The sequence below is a fragment of the Castor canadensis genome, chromosome 8 (assembly GCF_047511655.1).
Source record: "Castor canadensis chromosome 8, mCasCan1.hap1v2, whole genome shotgun sequence".
NCBI classification, from domain to species: Eukaryota; Metazoa; Chordata; class Mammalia; order Rodentia; family Castoridae; genus Castor; species Castor canadensis.
In genome coordinates this window covers 141378010-141398884 of record NC_133393.1, presented here as the reverse complement: position 1 = coordinate 141398884, position 20875 = coordinate 141378010, and the positions used below count along the sequence as shown (strand labels likewise).

The window sequence follows — 20875 nt, the reverse complement described above, 5'->3', positions numbered from 1 at the left end:
CCAATGGTGGTGTGACCACTGCACTCCTGCTATCCTTAGGCTTTTTGGTGGAGACTGAGTCAGGCTTAGCTCCACCCGCTTTTGTGGGGGTGTACTGACTACTTCGTAGCTTCTCTGGTCCACAGAACACAGGTTTGCAATTAAGTCATGATTCAGTCCTTATGCCTGCAAACTGAGGTTTTGCAATCTGTGTACAGGCTTAGAGCACATAAAAATGACTTCTCACATAGTATCGACAGGGTAGGAACTAGGCACTGTGCCTGTGGAAGTCAGTGTCTTTTCTTCCCTCCATTCATCAGATGTTTTTAGGATTATGAGTTCCCTCCCTGGGGGAGCTTACAGAGTGACAGCTCCAACGGAGGCCAGGCAGGAGGAGGAGGATGCTGAGCCTTTAGAATGCAGTGCTCACGTAAAGGATACATGATACTAACTGATAAGTACCATCTTGATATTTGACATTGTGGGCGTGAAAATGGCATTTACAGTGTTGATCTGTGTGTGATTCAGAGATCATGGGCCAAAACATCCCCTGCATAAGGATAATCATGGTCATTTTCCCAGAGTGTCTGGGGAGCAGAAGGAGCATTACAGAATGCTTCCGATGATACCTACCAGGCCTCCTCAGGGCTCAGTGTGGATCTCTGGATCAGATGAAAGAATGCCCATGCTGAATGGTTCTCTTTCTTCATGACACTTGTAACTGTTACCTCCTCATCATAAGGCATGTCAAATGGAACAGTTCATACCTAATGTCCAGATTTTTAAAACTACTAGCCATAAAGAATGGCAAGTTGAGCTTTTCAGGATGGGTCATTGCAGATGTTAAAAATGCCCAGAGTGTTCTCCTAACCTGTACCCTGCCCTTCAGGGTATGTCAGGGCACCCAGACCTTCTGGAAGTGAGTATTACGCTGGAGTCACAGAAGGAAGAATTCCATTAGTACAAAAAGCAGGCAACTGCAGTTTGATTTTTACACTGCACCATCTTCAGGTCTCCTGGAGGCCCTCTCCCTGGGTAGAGAAAGCATCCATAACAGAACATTTGGAAAGAGGGGGCCTCATCCGTGTTGAGTAGCTACACAGTGCCAGGGCCCACCACGTCTTTTATGTACATAATGCCCTCTAATTTAATGTCATAGTTGGAAGAGACCTGTAAGGGACATTAGCCGAGCTCCCTCTGCAGCATCGCATCCAGGTCATCACAATCCACCTATCTGCCTGCGTCCATAGCTGTGCCCATAGCTCAGTGAGTGGACTTGGGCAGATGGTGGCCTTCAGGGCCAGGTGAACAGCTTGTGCTGGCTACACGTGCTTCCCAGGTTCCTGCTGGTGCTGAGCATCTGCTACGTGGCACACTTCCACTTTGTGCCAGAGACAGAAAGGTGAATGAGACCTCAAGAAGCTTACTATTTAGAATTCACAGAAGAAAAAAGCTGCTATTGATAATTTAAAAAATTATCAGTTGTAATTATTGGAAGAACTTGGTATATACCAGGCACTTACCTCACATTTTTCCCGATTGCACCCTTTCAGCAAGATTGCCAGGTTCCCTTTCTCCACTCAGGTCTTGGGGAGTCACTCACCCGTGTGGAAGAGGAAACAGAGAGATGCTGCCAGAGCTGCCACTGAAGGGGGCTGACAGCCCAAGTCAGCTGCTCCCCCACCCCCACACTGTCCTCTCCTGTTTAAAGACTTACTGATCACTTTCCCAGGCGATTTTCAGAATATTGTAATTATATCTTTCAGATTAACTTTTTTAAGAAGGGAGCAGAGATGTTTTCCAAAAGTATGGACAGCTTTTTATCCTCTGTTGCAGACATGGTTCAAAGGTAATGCTGCTCTCAGTGTTTGGTTTGTGTGCCTTTTGCATTTCCAGTCATCAATGTCATAGGTGGGGGTGGGCTCCACCTGCGGAGGGTTCACACAGTTCCTGTCCATGCTGTGAGCTCTGAGAGACAGCACACTAACTTAGCAGCCAGTACTTGTGAATGTTTGTGGCATGGAGATGAATAGTAAGGGTTTCTGCAGTTCCTGACTTGCATGGAGCCCAGGGGCCTCCCCATTGAGTGGAAAGGCTAAGCAAGATGAAAATGTCCACAGGGTGCTTCCTCTGGTCAGGATCTCCTTTGCTAATGGTCAAGTTTCACATGTTATAAGCTTGAATCTAGTTTAGATATGCTTTTTCCCTCTGAGCTAATGGGATTAGCAGCGAGAATTGCTCCAACTTTTCAGGAAACTCTGGCTGCCACATGAATTTATAATAGATAAAGGAGGCATGAAGCCTTTTTTGAATTACTTTAACAAACTTTAAAAAAGTGCTTGTTTTTTGGTGGGACTAAGGTTTGAACTCAGGGTTTCGCTCTTGCAGAGCAGGCAGTCTACCACATGAGCTACACCTCCAGTCCAGTTTGCTGTGGTTATTTTGGAGATGTGGGTTGCAGGAACTTTCTGCCTGGACTGGCCATGAATCACAATCCTCCTGATCTCAGCCTCCCAAGTAGCTAGAATTATAGGTGTGAGCCACTGGTGCCCAGCTGCAAGTGCGTACTCATTTAAAAAACTCCAGCATCACTCTCCTCAGATGTCCCATCCTCACTAGATAGTAGGCTATTGCCTCTTTCCTCAGCTGCTTCTATGTGAGCTCTGAGGTAGCATGTGGGTCCCCAGACTTCAGGCTCGTATTACCCCAGCAAAGGTGAGTAGCTCCTTGAGTACTTGTCATGATTTCTGGATATGGAAATACATGTGTGCATCATACATATGCACATGTAGTTGAAAAATAAAATGGAAGTGAGCATGAAGTTTTATTTCATGTGGGAAAATGAAGAGAAAGTTACTCGTTTTCCTTAAGATGTTACATTTCAAAATAGCTTTCAAAAGCCAAGCAGTGGGATTCCTTTAGGCAAAAGTTACCTGAAAGGTTCTGAAAATTGAGGCAGATCCCCTAGAGGTGGCTGCAGTGAGTGATGCACGTTAGGTTTATGGTCACGCCAGAAAGCACCTGGTGAAATCTGATTGCAGTTTCTAGCCTTTTGATTATTAGCCCCTGGAATGTGAGGAGAAAGTGGAAGAAGAGCCTGATAAATTGTCACTGTGTATCTGTACCCTTTCTGCCTGTCTTCAGTCTCTTCCTCATCCTACGTTGGTTCTCAGAACCCCATGGCTTTCCATGTTTCTTGAACACCATCCTTGCCTCAAACTTTTCATGTAGTAGGATCATCTTACTGATGGGTGCAGGACACCCATGCCATGCGTTGGAGGTGCTGTGGTTATTCTTACTGCAGTTCCGGGCTCCTCTGTCTTCCCTCCATGTCAGTGTTCCCACAGCTAATCCAACGGGAGCATGCCCTGGGCACTGAGCTCAGAGCCTGCACCCTGACAAGGTGTACTTATCTTGGTCACAGGCAGCAGGCAGAGTTCCCAGACTGAACCTTGAAGCACTTGAGTCCCCTACTTCAACTAGTAAAGTATGTTGGCCTAAAGAAATCTAATTTTTCTGTGACTTCCTGGTGAGTAGGGAATTACCACCAGGTGGTTTTGCAGCCACGTCACCTGCACTGGCAGCCAGCCCAACTGAGAGGCCTCTAGCAGTGTCTGGTGGTGGCTTTAAAGCTTTGCCGCCCATAAGGAGGAGACAGTACCAGGTGCTCTGCTGTTCTTGGAACCCAGCTGAATCTAGACAGGGCAGCATGGTGTCCAACCACCCTGCAGAGTGGGTTTTTTTTTTTTTTCAGTCCCTCCCCTCACAGTGATATATTTCTGGCTTTTTATCTTGGATTCTTATACTGTGTGTGTTGTGCCTTTTGTTTGTTTTTTCTTTAATTAGCCCTCTTGGAAAAGGGACAACTGAAAGCAGTTGCTTTTCTACCACATTACTTCAGATCCTGGGAGCTTTGGATTAACTCCCAAGTTTTTCAGCGTGAGTCTGTATGGGGTGGGGAGAGCAGAAAAGCTCCTAAAGTCATCCTGTAATTGTGTGTAAGATGTCACACGGGTGCATGGGTGTATTTCAGGGGAGACAACCCACCTTTCGTCAGATTCCTTGAGTGGTTTACCTTAGAAGCTGAAGAGCCTCAGTGGGGCTGTTTACTCTTGGCTGCCTATTTAGCTTTTTCCTTCCCTCCATTCTCTCAGTGACTAGCAGGATGAGCAGTGAGATTTGTTCTCCAGCTGCCAGGTCTAAGGTTTCCAGTGATGGAGTCTCTAGTCATCCATTGAAATGTCAGAAAAACCACAATTAGCCTAGATGGTGTGCTTACATCGATCAAGCCATACTAAACTAGAGAAGGTGGAATGTACTTAGCCATGGAAGAGAGAATGTCCCAAGGCACTTCCTCTGAGAAGCACTGGGCTCGCTGGTCCCCTAGTTACCACTCATTTCGGTGTCCATAATCCTAGCCTCCTTTAACACAGGTGGGGAAGTGGAGCACTGCCTCTCCAGTTAGTGTTCTCAGATGGGTGGACCACATTGGGCTGTTACGATCAGCACTTTATAACCCACACCTGTCACCACTGGTGGGGAGCCTGGTGATTCCTTCCCTTGTTGGCAAAAAGAGCAGCTAGCTACTGTTTCTGGCAAAAGCTGCCAAGTTTTCCATGCCTCAGCACAAGCACACCCAAGCCAGGGGCTACTGTACCAGAGCCTGGACTTCAGCTCACTTACCCTTCTGGAGGCAGCCCTTGGCCAGCTAGCCTGTGTGGTCTAGGGGCAGTTTGTGATGATCATAGGAAGAGCACTGCCTGTGACTTTGTTGCTGCACCTTAGTTCTTCTCAGCCATCTTTCTGTCTCTAGTTGCTGTCTCTGCCACCCCTGCTCAAACCAAGAGTTGGCCATGCTGTTCCATTCCTTCCCATGTGGGACATTCATAGCTGCCTATACATGCACCCCATGAGGATGGGCTCACCAAAGCTTCTCTTAAAAGCTGCGCCCACAGTTCTGCACATACCTCTTTGCTAGCATATAGTTCAGTGGTGCTCCTTGTGTTTCCTAAAACAGTAGTCTTATAGACACTTTTGGTACTACAGAATCCAGTCCCTGTGCTCTCTAGCTTGTGGGGCCTGAGTTAGAGGGTGTAGAATTATGACTAAATGGGAGGCTGGCGGCTCCATCTGTAAGGCACGGTTGTGAAGGTCCTGCCACCTGCTTCTTAGTAGCACTAGCTAGTGACAAGTGATTGACCTAATACACTCTGTCTCAAGCATTCAGGTGGAACTGGAAGCCGAAGCAGATAAGATGCGGGTGTCCCAGCAAGAATTGCTTTCTGTTGATGAATCTGTTTATACTCCAGACGTTGATGTGGCTGCACCACAGGTCAACAGGAACCTCATCCAGAAGGCTGGTTACCTGAATCTCAGAAAGTGAGAATGCCAGTGCCTGCATCTTTCTGAACTCTGTTTTTCTCAGGCCATCTCTCAAGTGGCCAGTACGGCCTGAGGAGGTGGTGGGTGACACTGGGGAAGAGTTACAACTACAGTGTCCCTCCAACCTGGAGCACAGGAAACCCCTGGGCTTATGTCCCAGACTGCACTGAGAGATGGGGCTAACAGTAGTTGTGAGCAAAAACCCAGTGCCGTAGACTCCTGGATACTGCAGGCTACCCATTGCTTGTTACCACTGCCATTTGTGGCTAGACCACTGTTAACTGTTGTCAGCCTGGATCATTGAGAATTGTTAGCCCTGGGCCCCCAACCGACTGGCAGTGAGAGCACTGCAGAGTCCCACATTGAGGCAAGGATCAGGGCCAGGAAGCTTTTTGTCATCATTCAGATGACATCATTCAGATGGACTTTAAATGTCCATCCAAATGACAGGGATGGTCAGTTCTCAGGGTGTGTGTGAAGAGCACTGGCCTTGGTGTCAGACAACCCAGTTGGCTGAGCCTTGATGTCTGCATCTGAGGCTGCACCTTCATAAAGTTGTTGCAAGGGTTGAGTGCAGGCATTTCTAGTAGGTGGGAAACCCTTACATGTTAGCTTTAGCCATTTAGAAATTACTGGGCAGACACCCAGTGCCCACTCTCACACATAGTTGCTACTCAGTAAATTTACTGAATAGGAATGTGTTTAATAACTTACTCCCAAAACCCCAGTGGGGGATATCCTAAGAGTTATTGCCAGCTCTGTTCTGCAGGTTTGGAGATCATAAACTTAATGTCCCTGTTGGTTCTGCAAGGGTGAAAACCCTCACAAAGTTCTGGTATTATTTGCCAAGGAACTATTATTTTCCTTTTATAAGAACCCACAAATAAAAAACCTTCAGCTAGAGAAAAACTCAGGCTGGCAAGAGCCACCAGGATCATGGAGGGTGCGCTGTGGGCCGAGGTGACCTTAGTGACTGACTATATTCACACCAGTTCAGCTCCATGTCCACGATTTTCAGAGTTTTCAGTTCCTAACTGTGACAGACCAATTCTAATTACGGATAGCAGGTTGGCAGCCAAGTATACTGCACTAGGGGTAGCTGTATCCTGCCCATATATCTGGAGTTAGTTCGAGGACTGGCATTTCCCATGGGAGTGGAGCCCACTGTCTCCCTGGTCATTGAAGCTAAACTGTATCTCTTCTGCCGCTTTTTCACTTTTGAGTGATTTTCAAAGCAGTTTTGCTTTAATATAAAGACATTATTTCTGGCTGGCAGAGTGGCTCAAGCAGTTAGAGTACCTCCCTAGCAAGTGTGAGGCCATGAGTTCAAACCCCAGTACCACAAAAATAAAGGACAATGACATTATTTCTAATATACCCCTAGTACTGTGAACAGGCAGCACAGCCTGGAGGTGCCACTTGTGTTTCCTGGTACTGATGGGCTTTTGCATACAATTCCTACAGCAAGACTGGGCTGGTCACCACCACCTGGGAGAGACTCTACTTCTTCACCCAAGGCGGGAACCTCATGTGTCAGCCCAGAGGAGCTGTGGCTGGAGGTCTCATCCAGGACCTGGACAACTGCTCAGTGATGGCGGTGGATTGTGAGGACCGGCGATACTGCTTCCAGATCACCACTCCTAATGGAAAATCGTATGCTGCACAGGTTTTATTTGGGAGGAGAATAAATGTAGTGACTGCCCCTGCTGAGGGCTTCTAGCTCATTCCTACTCGTCGACCCTCCCTGGGAGCAAGGCCTCATTCTGGGTCTTGTAGAGCTTTCGAGAGAATGATTTTGTGTTCTCTGTGACACATAATACATAATAGATCCCCCCTCCTTTATTTAGGGAGTCCTGTGAGGATCTGTCTTTGCCTTTTGAGGGGAAAGGACCTGCTTCTATGAAACAGCAGTAGAAGGAGATATTTATCAGCATAGTTTCTGAGAGAGAAGGCTGGGGATACTCCTTGTATGTCCTAAACAAGCGTTTGTTCATGTGGTGGGGCGGGGCTGAGAACAGGTAAGGAAGGCTGCTTAAAGAAGTCTGTTTCAGCCGAAACAGGTGGTGTGAACAGCTGTATCATTTTTTACCATGCAGTCCCCACATATCCAGAGGACCCAGGGGCCTCAGAGACATCATACTTTAAACATGGTGGCCTTGAAGTCCTTCACAGCAGATGCCATCCCCGTAGATTCCCTCTCACTTGGAGCAGTGGTTTTCAAACTGTGCTCCAAGGAGTTCAGGGTCCATGAAACTCCTTCACACTGCCTGCCTGCAGTGTGAAGTGTGTGTGTGGCGGGGGGGACAGGGGGTTGTCTCTTTCCAGATTGGCAGAGCAGCTTTAGACATCATCCTTCCTCTGCTGATAGGCAGTGAGCTTGGATCTTAGTCATGGTCAGGTGCAGTTACTTCACCCTCGTCTCATCAGCTATAGAGCAAGAATGAGACCTGTGCTCCCCCACCTGCCACAGATAAGAGGAACAAAGGAACTAAGAGAGGCTGAGTCACTTTCAAGAGTTACACGTGGGGCAGTGTTACTGTTAACCTCATTCCCTGCCCTCCATATGCAGATTTGCAGTTCTTAGAAATTAGTGCCAAATCCTGTGTTGGGCATGGTTGAAGAAGCAGCTGGACCAGAGTCCTAGTTATCTTGGGTCATTTAAGAAGTGGGCCAACAAGATGGTCCCTGGAGGCTTAGACCAGAAGACCTTAGTCCATCTTGGTCATTTTAGAGATGAGAAAGCTGAGGCCCAGAGAAAGCAAATGTTTGTGCAAGATTATGTAGTATATTAGCAGTAGAGCCAGACCCAGGACCCCTTCCCCTTTGTTTTTTCCATCCCATCAAGCTGCCTCCTGGTGCTGAGTTCACTTGAAGTAGAACGTTCTTCCGTCCCTGAGATCTGGGAGGCACTGACTTGGATGCATTTTGTTTCAGGGGAATAATCCTCCAGGCAGAGAGCAGAAAAGAAAATGAAGAGGTAAAGCTTTATCTGTTTCATGTCTGGCCTAGTATAGTGGGTGACTCTGGGATTCAGTGTTTTGTTTTTTTTTCCTAATATTCCTACAGTGGATATGTGCAATTCACAACATCTCCAGGCAGATCTACCTGACTGACAACCCAGAGGTAATTAGCAGCTGCCTGTACCTGCACTCAGAGGTAGGCATCCCCCTCCTGAACTGAGTGTGTCTCCTGTGGCTTGTAGGCAGTCGCCATCAAGTTGAATCAGCCAGCTCTCCAGGCGGTGACCCCCATTACAAGTTTTGGAAAGAAACAAGAAACCTCCTGTCCCAGGTAACTAAAGGGCCAAGGAAACTAGCTTTTGTAGCATCAAACTATATAGTAGGAATTTGACATGAGTTGTCACTTGAGTCTCACTCTCAGGCACGTGAGCCCTGTTTAACAGAAGCAGTAACTGTGGCCTGGAAAGGGTAAAGATTTTACCCACATTCACACCACAGGTGAGCACTGTCTGATTTCGGCATCCCTATTCATTTCCACTGGCCCAGCTCCTGCATGCAGGGGCTGCCAATGAGGAGCTCTCCCCACATGTTCTGTCAACATCAACAAAGTACTAACCACAGTCCCCTTCTGTGTCCATGTTACTGCCTGGGCTTTCTCTGCATACATGTGCATTTATTTTGTATTTTCACATATACATTTTTAGTATTACTACCTTTTCATAGTAGTTTCTTTAATAACCGTATTATCCCGTCATTCATTATTACCAGCCACTGAGGTTCGCTTTTCTCCCCTTTTTGTTTGCTGTTGCCATTAATAGTGAGCATGCTGCTGGGACTTATTCTGGGAATCCCCCCTTTTGTCTTAGTGGGGGGGTTTCCATGTGGTAAGAGTAGGGTGTTGTGTGTGGCATTTGTTGTGCTAATGAAAGCATGGCATCAAAGGGCAAATTAAAATTACAGTGCATTTGTGTCCAGCTTTTAGTGGCATAGTAGAAAGAACTCCTTCAAATGTTCAACAAATACCATCTAATGGCCCAGAGGAAGTCGCTGGAAAGCTCAGTGGTTACATAGCTTCCTTGGGCTCGTGCATCTAGCATTGGGTGGGTACCTGAGAAGGAATGGTGGTAGGAAGTGAGGCCAGAAAATAAGTTGAGTTCAACTGTGAAAGAGTTCAGTGCCCTGCTCAGGAGTTACAGGCAGTGGAGCAGAACTGAAGGTCCTGAGAAAAGGGGTGACAATCAGAACCAGAACCAGGGGTGAGAGGGGAAAAGAAGAGTAGGAGACTCAACACAGTGTTGCTGTAGTGTTAATTGTAACATAGACCATAAGAACCTGAACAGGGAAGGAGACAAGTTTGAGAAACAAATAGTTCAGTGCTATTATTAAGGATTTAAGCTTACACAGGTAGCATGCTTGCTAAATGTAACTTTAAGGATAGCACCGTATGAAAGTAACTGGAAATAACATCCAGTCAATGGTTAATCTGTTAGCCTTCTGTTTGTAAAACTACAGAAATGATGGTGGTAGCTGGGTATCGTGATACATGTCTGTATACCCTGCATACAGGATGCTATACAGGGAGAGCCTGTCCAAAAAACCAAGGACCAGGGATGCAGTTCAGTAGTGAAGCACTTGTATAGTATGTGCAAGACCCTGGGTTGAGTCCCCCGTGCTGTGGGGTAAGACACTGGTGAGCACCACTGCGAGAGCCCTAGATTGAGGTGGACACATGGGCTCTAACAGTAGCTTTGCCTTGTACAGTTACACGTCCTTGAGTAAGCTGGCCCTCTAGCTTTCTGAACCCTCATCTCCTCACAGAGAAATGAGAAACTATGGCCTCCAAGGGCTCTTCCTGCCCTAAGGTATCAGCTCTCTAGGGTGCTTAGTAAGTCAAAGGTATGAGTTTCTTTTTAAGATACAGCTTGCAGTACAGATTAATCAGTAACTGATTCTTCTCCCCTAATCTAGAATAGACTCACATTCTTAGAACACTACAGGAGGAACACAGAAGAATCCCCGGGGCAGGGAGTGGGGTTGGGAGATGACTCTAGCCAGCCAACTGAATGAAACCAAAGATCAAAAGGATGACAGAAGTGGCTGCCAGATGGCCCCAGTACTGTGTGGACGGTAGGAGTGGGTATCTTTCTTAGGGTCAGCTGATTAAGAAGAAAGAAAGGTTTTGATGATGGTAGGGGAAAACAGCAGAGATTTGGTTCTTGGGAACAAAGTCATTTACTTCTCAGCAAGTATGTGTGGCCTTCTCTCACGTGGTAATTATTATATACTTGCTGTTTATCCAGCTATTGAACAGATACTTGTTAAGTACCCACTGTGTGCCTGGACTAGGTAAAAGAGCACCATGTTGTTAGTGACTGGGTGCTGTTGTGGAGAGTACAGAGGAGACTGAGGCAGGAGATATTCAACAAGAAGCAGCTGCTCTTGCTGAGAGCAGAGGCAGTTCATTCCTGGCAGTAGTTTTGGTGACATGGTAGGAAAGAGCTTAGCTTAGTATTTATTATTTGAGGAACTGAAAGCAGACCAGGATAATTGGACAGTGATAGGCAGAGGGATGACATGGAACAAGACAAGGTTGGTAGGTTGCAAAGGAGCTTGGGCAGCTGTTGGGGGAAGGGGAAGTTTTAAGAGGCATATGGGAAATGACACTACATTTTCCAGTTGACTCTGAGTGCTCTGGAGTGCACAGAAGAGTAGGTTTTCAGTGAGGAAGGCGGAGCAGCAGCCTCAGTAAAGATGATGGCTTAGGCCAGGGTTGTGGCAGAGTTGAAAATAGCTGGATTTGGATTTATTTTGGAGGTGAAGCCTATGGACCATGTGATACACAAGATTGGAGTGGAACAAGTTTGCCACGTCAAAGTTAACTCCAATCTGAATTCAGCTCCTTTACTTCATTCCTGGTAGTAAAGGAATGAAGAACTGGCCTTGGAGCATGTTAGGACCGAGAGGACTGTGAATCTTCCCAGTGAATTGTCTAGCCGTCACCTGGGGATTCTGGTGCCTCAGCCAGGAGTTTGTTAGCATGAGGGAGCAGTAGAAATCATCCAGGGTAGAGAGAGGAGAGCAAAGCCTTCAACAGAATCCCGAAGAGCACCTGGAGCAGAGACGCATCACCACGAAGGGTGGGGGAGCGGGGCACAGCACAAACAGAAGTCCATTAGGACAACACATACCCAGTGTCCATCAGAGCCAGGGACATGGAGAGCACAGGTGGTACTTATATCGTGTCACTTCTGTTCAGTCTTCAGTGGCTCTCTATATCAGTCGTGTCAGTGTGTAGGTTTTCAGTGACCTGGTCCCACTGTGTCTTGACTGGGTTGTTTCCCCTTGGATCCTCTGGGGAGCCAAAATCTTGACTTTCTAAGCTTCTCTTCACATTTGTTTCCAGTGCATACCATTTACTAAGCCATAGTCCTTACAGAAGCTGACAGCAGGAGGGACTCCACCATTATACCCAGGCAGTCAAGAGACCTGTTTCCTTGTCCTTTTGCAACAGAGTTTAAACTAAGTGGCCGGTAAGGGTTCTCCTTGCAGTGACTGACTCAAGCCCACATAGTATGTTTTTGTTCACATTCCATTCGCTATGGCTATCTGTCAGATGGTGCTAAAGTTTCATATACTTTTCAGGTATTGACACATTTGATAAAGAGGAAAATACTAACAAAAATATCAGATTAAACAGAAAGCTGGGGGACTAAACAACGAAAGAAAGTACTATGGTACTCCGCCCTCCAAGGAGTTTACACTGCAGCTAGGAAGGTTTTTAAAAGGTGCAGCTCCCTTCCAGCACTCTTGCTAGACGAGATGACCCCGTGGTACAGGATTACTACTGTGCACACAGCATGCCATCTTCGTGAGCACTGACTGAGCAGCAGCGTGCAGGACTAACCTCAGGAGGTGCCCCAGTTGTCTTTGTGACTTACTGAGAACAATCAGAAAAAGGGACAAAGGTTCAGAGTGTTGTAGGGGACAATGTGGAGACAACGAAGGAACAGCGTGAGGTGTGTGCAGTGTAGCTCCTGTGGGGAGTGCGGTAGGGAGTGGAAAGGAGGGTTTTCAGGATATTAGAACCACACTGTGATTAAATGCCGGTCAAGATGTTTTGCACCAAGTAATAAATATGACTTCCCTATAGCGCCACCCTCAAAATCTGTCTCAGAGAGAGAGGTACAAAGAGGGGATTAAGTGTACAATGTAACAAGTAGTCCAATGTTCAGCTCAGAATGCTGAGCAACAGAGACAGCTATAGGGGGAAACCTAAAGATTTTTAGCTGAGGACATGAATGAAGTTTTAGGAAGATTTACTTTTAGAGTGGATTGAGGGACTGACTGAAGTTTCCCCTGTATTCCTAGTTATAAAAGTCACATCAGCATTAAACAAATGGCTACTTGTATTTGACATTTTCCCCTATTTTATACTCCAGCCAGAACCCGAAAAATTCAGAGACAGAAAATGACAAGATTGTTCCCAAATCAACAGTCAGTATTCCTGAAACAGAAGAACTGATCGCACCTGGAACACCTATTCAATTTGATATTGTTCTTCCTGCTACAGAGTTCCTTGATCAGAACAGAGGCAGCAGGTATGCTCGAAGGGCAGTTATTGCTGAGAGAAGTCAAAGTAGATTTGGCACCTTTTATGTCCCCACCCACCAAAGCCCAATGCCATGCTGACTTAGAGTTCAAGTGCTAAGCATCCCTTTGACTGCTGACCTTTGGCTGTTCTCCTAGGCGTACCAACCCTTTTGGTGAAACTGAGGATGAGTCATTTCCTGAAGCAGAAGGTAAGCTAGATTGGTGTGTTCTTTTCCCTGTACAAAATGACTAAGGGCCATAGAAATAAGATATGAAAGCATATTCTAGAAAGCTGTAATTTGGAATGTAAATTTAAACTATGACCCATCAGTTAGTTATTCTCTGAAAATTTAGTAGGAGACATGCAGTGAGGGCACACTGGGGGGGAAGATTTTATAAACTTTTTTAGCATTAACCACACCCCATACCCTTTTGGAGCTCCTGCATAGAAATGTTGCCAAATATGAATCAGCTATCATGTTTCTATAAAACAGATTTAGAGAGTAAAAATGTTCCCATTAGTGTAGTCTTTGTGACTTTGTGAAAATATGCTATTTCATTTTTAAAAATCAAAAATAAATGATACTTAAATTCTCCAAATTCAGATTTTTGTTGATTTATATTTTTATAATATACTTAACATACCAGGGGAGGTGACCAGACTACTCAACTGAGCAGATTCCCAGCCAAAGCAATTGAGTAATTAGAAATGCTAACAAGATCTCTAATAATACAGGTTCATGTTGGGAAGGTAAAAATGTCATTGGACTGAATTCCTCTGCTTATTTAATTTTAAAAGTACTATTTAAGGGGGCTAGTGGAGTAGCTCGAGGTAGAGCACCTACCTAGCAAGCATGAGACTCTGAGTTCAAACCCTGGTACCACCACCCCCCAAAAAAAAAAATTAAGAATTTGCATTCCTTATAGCTTTAGGCAAAAAGCTTTTTGTTTTAATGACATTAACAATCTCTGGCTCTCTCTTATCTAGCTGACTTTTCACAACAGTCTCTACTGTGTGTCTTCAAGTCCATAGCAAAAACTTTCCTATTTAGCTGGGCACAGTGGTGCACAACTGTAACCTCAGCATTTGAGATGCTGAGGCAGGAGGATCATGAATTCCATCCCAGCCTGGGCTACACAGTTAAGACCCTGTCTCAAAAATTCTCTCAAATAAGACTCTATTGTGAGAGTAACAACTTATGATGTATTTACCTAATACCTTTTTTAAACTTTTAAGTTATTTTTAGGGACAAATGAGGAAATGCATTAGCATGTAAATTAATTGTTTTAAAAAGTCTGGCGGAAATGCTCTTGTGATTTATTCTAGAAGGAGGTTCATCTGGCACCACCAGCTCACTATCTCATTTTATAGATGGAAGAAAAGAGGAGCCTTTTTAGTCTGTAGAAATAATTCCACACAAAACTGACAAACACAGATAATAGGAGATTCCAAGCTTTGGCAATACTGGGCTTCTAACAGCTATGCTGAGAACCTTTGGTACAAAGATCTTCGTAGGCCATCCAACCTGAGGTTGAGCGTCTGACACTCAGCAGCAGAGAACCCAGTGGCCCTGAGCAGAACGTGCTCTCTTGCAGATTCTCTTCTGCAGCAGATGTTTATAGTTCGGTTTTTGGGATCAATGGCCGTGAAGACAGACAGCACAACTGAGGTGATTTACGAAGCCATGAGACAAGTACTGGCTGCTCGGGCTATTCACAACATCTTCCGTATGACAGAATCCCATCTGATGGTCACCAGTCAAACTCTGAGGTACATTCAGTTTCCTTCACAGACTCTCTTATGCTCCCTCTGATTCCCCTTTCAGAAGGCATATTCACCCATCTGGAATGTTAGTGCTAGAATATTTGAATGGATTAAATGAAGATGCTACTCATTTACCCCTACCATTTTTTACACTTGCATTTTATATGGTATACAGAATAGAAGATGTTCCCTTAAAGACAAGAACTGGCCAAGAGTAGTGGTACATGCCTACAGTCCCAGAACTTGGGAGACTGTGGCAAGAGAACCAAAGTTGAAGGCCAGCCTGGGCTGCAGAGTGAGACCTATCTCCAAAAAGGAAAAAACTGACATCTTTGAAATTCACTCCCTTAGATAAGTGCTTGAGACTTCAAAATATGTGTATATACATAATGCTGTATCTTGGAGATGGGAGCTGTGTTTAAACACAACATCATATATGTTGCCTATCTATATCCTAAAGGTAATGGTACATAATATTCTTAATAATTTGTTCAGGAAAAAAGTCATGGTGTGGAATTTTGTACTTGTGGCATCATGTCAGCAGCACATTTTGCATTTTCAGATTAGGGATGCTCAAACTGTACTGTGTTCATGGAGATGCTTATTCTCTGTCATAAATCAGAGGGTTTTTTTCCATTTGAGAAAGGACATGAATCTGCCTAAAATAAATAGACCACCACAGAAAACAAGATTAACTTTGTGAAGAGGATAAAAACTATGAGGCTAGATGTACCACAAAAAAAAAAAAAAAAAAAAAAAAAAAAAAAGATCACCTGCCTAAGATGCTAGGTAATGTGAGCCATGGTTTGGGGTTTCAGGTAGTAAGATCTGTGTGAGCCACAGGCAGCAAAACTAGTTGGCATTGATATCCCAAATGTGAAACAGCTAATGATTTTTTACATTAATTACATATACAACTGGTAATATTTTAGAAGAATGCTGGAAACACTTATGTGGAAGACTCACATTGTATTTCTATGCTATAAGGCCAGAATGGCTCAATTTATTCCTGGCACTTCTTAGTTGTGCCACCTTGGACAAGTGATTTTAGCTCTGCATAATGGCTCAACTTTAGCTATTTTAAAGTAACTGTAGCCATCCTCATAGTGTTGCCATGAGGAATGTAATGCACTTCAAATACTTAGTACCGCACATGGAAAGTGCAAAACAAATATGAGCTTCAAAAAAGTTAACTCAGATTATTAGCAAAAATTCTCATTTAGTTTCTTTCATTCTCTAAATCTGCCCTTTTTTGTTATGAACCTTATTCCTGAGACTTGGGCTATTTATGAATAAAACCTTATTTTTTAAAGAACATTTTTTCCAACTGTGTCTTTTATAGAAATTGGCTCTTGTTCTTACAATCCAAATAGTCTCTGTACGTTGCTTATTTTAGACATCTCATATAAATGTAATTATAACCATTTTTAAGCAATAGATTTTTGCTTTCACCTATAAAATTTATAGTAATTCCATAATTTAAATACATGATACTGTAAGTTAATTACTTTAACACAAATGGCAGTATATAGTGGGAACTTACACATTTAAGATAGCAATAAATTCTCTAGTGCAGTTTCTAAGATACATCAACCTTATTAGTTGCTTAAAATGTTTAAATACAATGTAGAAAGGCTTCTTAAACGTTACTCCTCTCACATCCACACTGATAGTTTTGTGAAAACCCCTTCGCTTTTCCTATCCTACTGCACCCTTTTCTTTTTTAAAAAGTTAAATTTAGAGTAAGTCAATCAGATACTTCAGGGGAATTAAAGTAGCCAATGAATGTTTGTTGGAAAGAAAGCTGTACAGAATATGAGCCGTCCATACTACACATAAGAACTTTTTGGATAAATGCCAAATACTATGAAATGAATTCTATTTACTATATAATGTGAGCTTTAACTGCACAGGTTCAACAAAGGTGGGAACCATGGTACACAGTCACCTAGAACTGCCTCACCTCTCCCCGGCCTTTTCATTTGTGAGGTACTTGCATGATTTCATAATGAGCTTCTCCAAGCTCTTGTAAGACTAGAAGTTTACCCAACATTTGTAACATAACCCATCTCTTAAAATTTCAGGTTGATAGATCCACAGACTCAAGTGTCCAGAGCCAGTGTAAGTATCTCCTACTTCTTAATGTTTGTGGTGACTTCTTAGATCACTTTTGTATGCACTGTAAACACAACCTAAGCATTTAATAATCTGCGTATTACTATCACTAATACATTCTTTTTCTCCACTTTTCCATAGAGAATAACCTTGTCTGTGTTTTAATTCCAGTTATTTTGTGATCATTCAATCTATTTCTTCTCCCCCCTCCCCAAGTTTGAACTTAACAGTGTCACACAGTTCGCTGCTCATCAGGAAAACAAGAGGCTGGTTGGCTTTGTCATTCGTGTTCCCGAGTCCACAGGAGAGGAGTCTTTAAGCACATACATTTTTGAAAGCAACTCAGAAGGCGAAAAGGTCTTGTTTTTTTCCTAAGATTCCGTAACATCTTAGTCTAAACAAGTCCATTTTTAATGTTTTTTTGCACTGCCTTCTGGATAGCTACTTGATTATTCTGAAGGCCCACGGAAAGAAGACTGCATTTAAGTATTTCCATGGAAAAATACATACTAACTAAAACAGAGTGAATGAGTAATATTGCTTTAATAGCAAGATTTAACTGTTTAGAAAGGATATATGAAATGTTAAAAGCAGTTAAAAAAATGTTAAAAAAGCTACAGCTACAAGAGAGAATAGTCTCAGAGAGCCAACTGAGTAAGAAGGTGTGAGTAAAGTACACTTAAACTGTTCCTTTGTTTAATACAAAAAAACACCACATCCATTTTTTAGAACTCATCAGTTAATCAATCCTGGACTGGACTAGGAGTGTGGCTCAAGCTAAAGCTTTCAATTCAATCCCATGTACCATTAAATAAATAAATAAATACTGTTCTTTCATTCAGTGTCTGTTTGCCACTGTATATATGAACATGTAGTGGGCAATTAACTTAGTTCTCACTTACCTGGAATACTTTGAGTATGGCATAAATTAGTAACAGGAGGTCAGGACAGTTGGCACTGGGCCTCAAGGAGCCAGTCTTGTGCAGCAAAGTCCTTTCTGCCCACGGGGATGTGAACAGACAGTGGCCTTATTATAGTCTCCATGTCACATTTTTCTGGTACTTTTATCCTTTCCTACCTTTGCCAATCACTACTTTTCTTGTCTTTTACAGATATGTTATGCTATTAATTTGGGAAAAGAAATCATTGAGGTTCAAAAGGTAAGGTGCATTTGAGTAGTGGCTTAACAATTACTCAAATTCACATACTAACACTTTCTCAAAAAGAAAGGTGAAGCTCACTATACAGTGTGGCCATATTTGAGATTTCCTTTAAGCATTCTAACAACCAGACATCTGTGATCGGCCAATGCCACATTCATTGGTAACACATGTGCACTTCTTAATAAACACCACTGCTGTGGCTCTTCTTGGTTAACATTCTTGCTTGCATACTAGTTGGCTAGATTTCTTCTTTCCTATTAAGATATTAAAACTTGAGTACCTATCACATACTACAAGGCCTCATCCCTCAGAGGATGATCACAGGCCCAGCAACACTGGCAGACATCGCCTGGGAACTTATGAGAAATAACACTGAGACCTCCCTATCCTTCAGTGGCTTAGTCTCTCATTCATCCAATTTTTGAAAGCATAATTTGTGTAAGAACAACCCTGGGCGCCTGCCCAGCAAGCATGAAGCCCTGAGTTCGAAGCCCTGAGTTCAAACCCCAGTACCAAAAAAAAAAAAACAACCCTGGAATTAGAATTGTGAATAAGGTATGTCCCCTTCCCCAGAGGGCTTCTAGTTTAGGAGTCTGTTACAACTTCCTGCAATATGGAAGTGATAAAAATCTGCATTATTTAATATGTACACTGAATGTGCCTAATGTCACTGAGGAGCTGAGTTTTAAACTTTAAACAGTTACATGTAGGCATTACATGCCTCGTTTGTGCATTCAGTCTTATCAGGGAGGGAATGATGAATAGTGTACCTGAAATAATGGCAAATGGCTTTTTGTTTTGTTTCTACATAGGGTCTCACTAACTTTGCCTGGGTTGACCTCAAACTCACAATCCTATTACAGGTGTGTGCCACCATGTCCAGCTTCCAAGTTAGAATTTAATGGTATAGACAGGAGGTCAGCACATTTTTGTTTAGGCGTCTCATCTATCCTAACGACTCAACTTGGCCACGGGTAGTATTGAAACAAATGGTCATGGCTGTGCTCCAGCACAGCTTTATTTATAAAACAAGTGGTAAGCTAAGTGGCCATAGCTTACCAAACTCATGGTATAGACTAAACAAGAAAGGGGTTTAAAGATATAGCAGACAAAAGTTTTATGAAGAAAGTTCCTTTATGAACTCTTTGGTTGGATGATTGTAAATTTGCTACAAAAATGATATTTGGATTGGTTGCCTGTGGCTCACATCTGTAATTCTAGCTGCTCAGGAGGCAGAGATCAGGAGGCTGCAGTTCAAGGCCAGCTCTGGCAAACAGTTCACAAGACCCTGCTTCAAAAATACCCCATACAAAAAAGGGCTCTTGGAGTGGCTGCCTAATAGGCGTGAGGCCCTGAGTGCAAATCCCAGTGCCACCAAAAATATTTTTTCAAAAGATATTTGGACTGAGAGGAAAAATATACCCTTGAGTTTTTTCAGAAAAGCAAGGAGTCAGCTGAAAGTTTAGATCACAGAACATTGAAAGCAAGCCAGGGGGTGGGGGGTATAAGTGCATCTTAAGCTTTTTCTTTTTTTTCCTCTTAAACTCTTCTAACTTCAGGATCCAGAAGCACTGGCTCAACTAATGCAGTCTATACCACTAACCAATGATGGAAAGTATGTACTGTTAAGTGATCAACCAGATGACAATGACGGAAGCCCAAGTGAAAATAGAGGTGCAGAATCTGAAGCATAACTCACTTGGGCCTGTGGGGAAGAGCACACAGGAAGGAGAGCTACCTCCTTAAGGGTTTTCAACTTCTCTGATGCACAGGAACACTGACCTGGTTTCAGAATGCTGAGCGTCTGTGGAACGTACCCCTCGATGCCTTGCTACCGAGACTTGGGAGGGAAACAGTAAGAAATGGGTGACAACATTCCTACCCATCTACAAGTGTTATTTTAGGTGTTTGTGGTAAGTCCTTTCCTTAGACTGCATTGTTCAGTGTTCAGAACAAAAGCTATGGAACTACATTGTTCACTTTGTTTGGATGTCACCTCTTCAGTTTCCAATACCCTTTTTTAAAAATGGCAAAAGCCTAGGTTTATACTTTGATAAATACTAAGTATTTCTTATTAATATAATCTATTTTTATATTTTACTTAATGAATTTTAAGTGCCTACCATTCTGAAAAGCATGTATTCAAAATCCAGCTGTCTCATAATTAACTGGATCTTGTAGCATTACCATGTGCATAGGACAGCACACTAGTAGAGGTACAGATCTAGTTTTGGTAACTGTTACAGATACCATGCAATAAAAAAGACTAGCAGGTGAACACCACAAAAGATATTTAACTTTACAACAGAACCATACTGAACCATCATTCATTCAAAAGTTTAAGGTACTCTGAACTGTTTTTAGTGGCTATTTCCTGTGGACAGGGTGCAACTCTACTACTTCCTGTTTCTTCTGAGCCAGAACCTCCTCAAGGAAGGGACCAATTAATTTTAAAACTCACTTGAAGCACAGCTGGCTATAGGGCTTGGTATGAAGTTATTTCCACCCTGATTATTTCTGGTTCCTGGAGTCTCAGCCCACTCTTCGATTCCCTCCTAATTATGAAATAAGAATAAAGATCATGAATTGGTACAGTTTGTTTATTGTAACCAAGTTAAACAAGCTCTTTTTCTTTGTAATAATAACCTAGCAATAAAAATTATCACTCTGTATTTTTGTTTGTTGTGGTTATTTTTCACAACATCCCAGGAAGAAAAGTAAAGTCAGTTCTCTAGCTTTCACAGTTAATTTCCATTAAACCAGGGCACAGTGAAATCATAGCAGAGGAAACAACACTGTCAAAAATGCCTCTATTCAATGAGTACAATATTTTAATTCTAATTAAATAACTTTTTTGAAAATTACTCATTTATTCACATATGCATACATTGTTTAGGTCATTTCTCCCCCCCTGCCCCCTC

At 43.3% G+C, this 20875-nt stretch overlaps 1 protein-coding gene across 8 annotated transcripts in view; it reads left to right on the top strand.

Annotated features, from left to right (window-relative positions):
- The window catches only part of Appl2 (adaptor protein, phosphotyrosine interacting with PH domain and leucine zipper 2), a 50738-nt gene extending 30112 nt beyond the window's left edge, over nucleotides 1-20626 (top strand). For 4 of the 8 annotated variants that reach the window (XM_074084284.1, XM_074084289.1, XM_074084286.1 and 1 more), the window contains 15 exons: nucleotides 1746-1828; nucleotides 5200-5358; nucleotides 6826-7014; nucleotides 8296-8338; nucleotides 8428-8484; nucleotides 8564-8652; nucleotides 12761-12919; nucleotides 13068-13120; nucleotides 14508-14682; nucleotides 16761-16797; nucleotides 17008-17148; nucleotides 17904-17951; nucleotides 18767-18817; nucleotides 19514-19628; nucleotides 19727-20626. In XM_074084284.1, coding sequence (XP_073940385.1) covers nucleotides 1746-1828; nucleotides 5200-5358; nucleotides 6826-7014; nucleotides 8296-8338; nucleotides 8428-8484; nucleotides 8564-8652; nucleotides 12761-12919; nucleotides 13068-13120; nucleotides 14508-14682; nucleotides 16761-16797; nucleotides 17008-17148; nucleotides 17904-17951; nucleotides 18767-18817; nucleotides 19514-19628; nucleotides 19727-19824 — 1497 coding nt within the window. In that variant the 3' untranslated portion in view covers nucleotides 19825-20626. Of the gene's footprint in view, nucleotides 1-1745; nucleotides 1829-5199; nucleotides 5359-6825; nucleotides 7015-8295; nucleotides 8339-8427; nucleotides 8485-8563; nucleotides 8653-12760; nucleotides 12920-13067; nucleotides 13121-14507; nucleotides 14683-16760; nucleotides 16798-17007; nucleotides 17149-17903; nucleotides 17952-18766; nucleotides 18818-19513 lie in introns of all 8 variants that reach the window. The other 4 variants (XM_020162379.2, XM_020162383.2, XM_074084283.1 and 1 more) reach the window with 3 other exon arrangements.
- Nucleotides 20627-20875: the final 249 nt, after the last annotated feature.